This window comes from Pipra filicauda, unplaced genomic scaffold, assembly GCF_003945595.2.
Source record: "Pipra filicauda isolate LSUMZ 115617 unplaced genomic scaffold, ASM394559v2 scaffold36_size6622888_pilon, whole genome shotgun sequence".
NCBI classification, from domain to species: Eukaryota; Metazoa; Chordata; class Aves; order Passeriformes; family Pipridae; genus Pipra; species Pipra filicauda.
Genome location: NW_024104498.1, coordinates 5,651,778 through 5,656,832, shown reverse-complemented (window position 1 = coordinate 5,656,832; position 5,055 = coordinate 5,651,778). Strand labels below are relative to the sequence as shown.

The 5,055-nt window shown below is 64.5% G+C and overlaps 1 protein-coding gene across 1 annotated transcript; it reads right to left on the bottom strand.

Moving 5' to 3' along the window:
- Positions 1 to 204: 204 nt before the first annotated feature.
- Positions 205 to 1,784, bottom strand: FOXD2 (forkhead box D2). The gene has a single exon (XM_027747276.2). The coding sequence runs from the start codon at positions 1,654 to 1,656 to the stop codon at positions 316 to 318; it is 1,341 nt and encodes a 446-aa protein (XP_027603077.2). The 5' UTR covers positions 1,657 to 1,784; the 3' UTR covers positions 205 to 315.
- Positions 1,785 to 5,055: the final 3,271 nt, after the last annotated feature.

Below are 5,055 nucleotides of genomic sequence, written 5' to 3'. Positions count from 1 at the left end.
GTTATTCTTTCCCTCCTCCCACCCTCCCGATTTATTGATTTTGGTTTTTTTTTTCCCCCGAGCAAAGAGAGACAAACAGATCTGGATGCCACTGAGCCTGGAAGTAAAGTAAAAATTAAAAAAAAAAAAAAAAAAAAAAAAAAAAAAGAAATATTTCCTACCTTAAAACACAACAGAAGAAGATCGGGGGGAGGGGGGGGACGGGACACGGGGAGAGGGAATGGGAGCAGTTTCGGAGGAGGGGGGGAGAGCTGGAAAGGGGCCGTTTGCTTTGCGACTCTCCCCCCCCCCATCTTCCCCAGTCCCCAGCACACTTTAAAAATGACAGCTGCTGAGGGTTGTGATTTTACTGGAAAAGTTCTGGGCCGGCTGGAGGAGCGGCTCGTGTGCCAGGCTGACCTGGGGCTGTGCCGGGGCCAAGGCGGGGCTGAGCACGGCCAGGACCTGTGCCGGGGGGCCCGCCTGGCCGGCGGGGTAGGGCGCGGCGGGCGCGACGCTGGGGTTGGTGCTGGGCGGCGGGGGCACGGCCCCCCCGATGATGTTGTCTATGGAAAAAGAGGGCCGGGAGGGGTGGTTGGTGCCGCCGCTGCCGCCGCCGCCGCCGCCGGCGGGCGAGGGGTCCGGCTTGAGGGTCTGGAGGAGGGCGGCGGGCAAGGCGGTGGGGCTCAGCTGAGGGTGGTAGAAGGACTTCCTGCAGTTCAGCTCGCCGCCCAGGAAGGAGGGCAGCCCCGAGGCGGCGGAGAAGACGGAGGCGGCGGCGGGAGGCGGCGGAGCCGGTAACGGGCAGTGCGGCGCCGGGAAGGGGAAGGCGCCCGCGGCGCCGCCGCCTCCGCCGCCGGGGTGGTGGTGGTGGTGGGGATAGCCCTGGAGCTGCAGGCCGTAGTTGTAGCCGTAGGGTCCGTAGGCGAAGCCGGGCAGGAATGCGGCGGGGTCGGCGGCCCCGGCCCGCAGCAGCAGCTCGGGGTGCGGCGGGTGCAGCTGCTGCTGCCTCTTGAAGCGCTTCCTCCGGCGCAGGAAGCTCCCGTTGTCGAACATGTCGGCGGACTCGGGGTCCAGCGTCCAGTAGTTGCCCTTGCCCGGGTTGCCGGGCTCCCGGGGGATCTTGACGAAGCAGTCGTTGAGGGAGAGGTTGTGGCGGATGCTGTTCTGCCAGGCGGGGAACTTCTCCCGGTAGTACGGAAAGCGCCCGCTGATGAACTCGCAGATCTCGCTCAGCGTCAGCCGCTTCTTGGGGCTCTGTAGGATGGCCATGGTGATGAGGGCGATGTAGGAGTAGGGCGGCTTCACCAGCGGGTTCTTCCCCCCCGCGCCGCCGCCGCCGCCGCTGCCCGCGGGCGCCTTGTCCCCGGGCGCGGCGCCGCGGGCGCAGGCGGGCTCGGAGCCGCCGGCGGGGGACAGCCGCTCCGGGGACCCCCCCATGCGCGCCTTGGCGGCCCCGCTCCGCGGCAGCGCCAGCCCCAGCGGATCGCCGCCGTCCTCCTCGTCCTCCTCCTCCTCGTCCTCGTCGTCCTCCTCCTCCTCGCTGTACTTGCCCCCATCCTGGGGCGGGCCCACCACGTCGATATCCGCGTCCTCCACCTCGGAGAGCGGCTCTTCCTCCGGGGAGCGCTCGGACATGATCCCGCAGCCGCCGCCGCCGCTGCTGCCCAAAGTCATTGTTGTGCGGCCGGGGCGGCCGGGGCCGGGCTCCCCCCCCCACCTAGCGGCGGCTCCCGGGATGGGCCCGGGGCCGTGCCGGAGGGCTGCGGCCGCCGCTGGGACTCCGCGCCCCGGCGCCGCCGCTCCGCTCCGCGCCCCGCTCGCCGCGCCGCTGCTGGCGGGGCCGCGGTGGTGGCTGCGGGGTGGTGGCTGCGGAGGGAGGGGCGGCGGAGGGGGCGCGGGGCGGGGGCGGGGGAAACGGGGCGCCCGTGGGCCGGGCAGGGAGCTTGGGAGCAGCGATAATAAATAATGGTGATAGTGATAATAAAAGGAGAGAAAGAGAAAAAAAAAAAAAAAAAAAAAGAAAGAAAAGAAAGGAAAAAAAAACTTGGGGTTTGCGGCGGTTCCTTGCCTAGCTGGGGGGGAGGGAGGGGGAGGGGGGAGGGAGGGGCAGGGGAAGAGGGAGGGGGGAGGGCAGAAGTGGGGAAGGCGGCTCCCCCCTCCCCACCCCTCCCGAGCTGGGACCCGGTGGAAACGCTCCCACACTGCGCCTGCTGCCAGCGCTCCCCAGGCCTTTATACGGCCGCCCCGGCATCACGTGGCGCCCGCTGCAGCCCCCGCGGGGCACGAAGAGGGGCTGCCGGGCCCAGCCTGGTCCCCGGGGAGCGTGTTCCCCGCCCGGGATGCTTTCGAGGAAAGGCGCTGCCCGTTCCCCTGGCGCTCGGTTGCCCCCAGCTTCGTCTGGAGTCGGCTGCTGCAGGAGAGGGAGTCGGCGCTGGGTAAAGGCCCTCCCCGCTCCGAGCGCCCCGCGGTGCTGGAGGCTCGCAGAGCCCATTCCTGCGGGATGCGACGGCCGCCTTCCTCCGCTCGGGGGTCCACGGAGGGTCCCTTTCTCCCCTCGAGGGCTGCCCATCCCCGAGTCTGGGCCCTGAGCTGCAGACCTCCAGCGGTCTCGCCGACAGGGACCCTCACTCCGCCAGGACCGAACCCTCGGCCCCTTTGAGGGGTTGTGTGAATTTGGGGATCCCCGCTCCCCTTCTCCACGCGCTCACGTCACCGACGCGTCACCGAGCCTGGGACACCCTGCCTGGAAACCCGCCTCCCCCGAGGGCTCCCACGGCCCGCACCCGCGGAAGGGATGCTGCCGCCCGGCAGGTGCGGGGCGGAGGGCGAGGGGTAGCGCTCAGTCAAGCCTCTCCCCACGCGATAAATAACCAAAGCAAAGGCTGTGCGTGTCCCCGGGGCGCTGGGACGGCACCCGAGTCCTGCATCTCTGCCCGGCGGGGCTGGCCCAGCCGGGTACCACTTTCCGAGGCGACCCACCCGCGGCTCGTCCAGGCTCCAGGAACTCTTGGGAAAGAGGAGTATCCTGCGGCCTCGGGATCGCCTGTCTGCCGCCCTCCTGCCTCCCCTGCCCAGCGGCTGGCAGCGAGGAGGTAGCGGGCAGCGTACAGGCACCTTGTCGCGGGCTGCAGGCGAAGCGGGAGAATTTCCCTATAAACAGTCACCCAAGGCCCCTCAGAGCCACAGAAGTGTCCAGGCGTGTGGCAGAGACCCGCTGCCTCGCTTGCCGCCGCCCTGGTGCAGTGCGGGGAACACGTCCACTGCTGAAGCCGCCCACCCCGTGTCCCGTGGGTGGCAGTGGCAGCAGGTTGTCCCCGTCTCTGTCGCGGACACGCCGAACCACGCTCGCAATGTTAGGTTTGCTTTTTTTTTTTTTTTTTTTTTCCCCCGTGGAGTCTCTGGAAACACATAACCGCTTTCCCGGGGGAGGATGCTTGGGGAGGGAGGAAGGCGATGGGTTCCTCCAAGGGGGTACCATGAGGAGATGTCCCCCTGCCAGGGCCGCGTTCGGCAGTGTGAGAATCCGCGGTGATGAATTGCCAGTCTCTGCCGTTAACAGGTGCGAGCATTTGGCGATAAAATCTCCAGCACTAATACCGGGGAGCCGGGCCAAACAGCTGCGCGGCCCCGCTTCCAAATGCCGGTCACAATTACTCAAGCCCTAACGACTCGGTGCACAAACTCGGCGAATTCTGGGGGACCCCGCGGAGAGGGCAGAAGCGGACATCTTCGCCCGTGCGTCTCCAGTGGAAGCAGCGATTGCGGAGCCGGTCACATCCTCTTCCCTCGCCGCCAGCGTGGCCATCAAGGAGAATTTCTCGACCGAAGGGGGAAAAATAGATGAATAAGTGTGCTGAGAGTTTCTCGGGAAGGTGGGAAGTCTGTCCCGCGGGCGCGTGTCAGTTCTGGGGGAGCTTTCCTGAGCTTTCGCTTTTACGCTTCTTCAATGCTGTTAACCTGCGTTTGCAACACATACGCATACATCTCCCCTTTATGTGTGTATGTATATATTCAATTAGACATATATTTATATTCTTTTGTTTCTGATATATATTTTTTCCTATGTATATAATTAGCTAACACGGAGAAATGCTTCGGAGATGCCGCATCTCTCCTATCGACATTGTTTAAACTCTCCATTCATCAGCCCGGTGGAAAGACGATGGGAAGAACAAATGGAAAAGAGCGGAGAGGGAAAAGACCCGAGCCGCTTTCCATTTTTATTAAGTAAAATAATAGTTATGCCTCCCATACATAAACGAAAGTGTCATAAAAAATTCCGAAGCAGCTGCCAGAGATTTCGACCACACACACAACGGGGCGATTGAATTTCTACTTGGTGCATTTCACGGCAGCGAGGAACCGCCGGGAGCTGCGCCTTGTGCCTCTGCAGGGCGGTGAAGGGGAGGGCAGGGAGGGGGCAGCAAAAATGACGCGCTGCGAGCGGACGAGGGCAGAGGACACCGCCCGGGGGATGCCCGGGGGAGAAGATGCTCCGCCGCCCCCGCGGCGCCCGGTCGCAGGGCGGCTGCCTCCCGATCGCTCTGTCTGGAGGTTGGTCTCGCACGGCTCGAAGTGAAACAGATGTGGGTGTCTGCTGCCTGCCCCCCCCAATCTCCCCCACCCTCGCCCTGCCCCGGCTGTCGGCTCCCCCCCTGTCTGGAAGGGTGGGCAGACCTCGGGGGGAGCCCCCAGCAACGAGGGGCTCGGGTGGAGCCGTTTGCTGCTATACTCATGGTCACGGGGACCCCGATGAGGCCGAAAATGTAGAGGGGAGACGAGAAGGGTTGATCCGATGTGGCTGTTGATGGGATACGGCCGGTGGCTTGTCCTGCTCCCGCCTGGACGTGGCTTTCCCCCTCAGCATCGCGCTTCCAGAGCGTCGCAACTCGAGTAATAACAAGCCCCGACCAGCCACCATCGACACGATTCCTGCCTGTTTCAAGGCACAATATTGTTCCCGTTAAAGTCGGAAACGACCCAAAATGAAAGGACAGTGAATGAGTCCTGATCCCTCCATCTCCGAGAGGCTCCTGTTCGCCGAGGCAGTCTTAGCCTCGGCTTTGCCACGCA

What these genes read in the sequence shown, in the direction of transcription:
- FOXD2 (XM_027747276.2), bottom strand. Translation starts at nt 1,656, where the DNA reads ATGACTTTGGGCAGCAGCGGCGGCGGCGGCTGCGGGATCATGTCCGAG.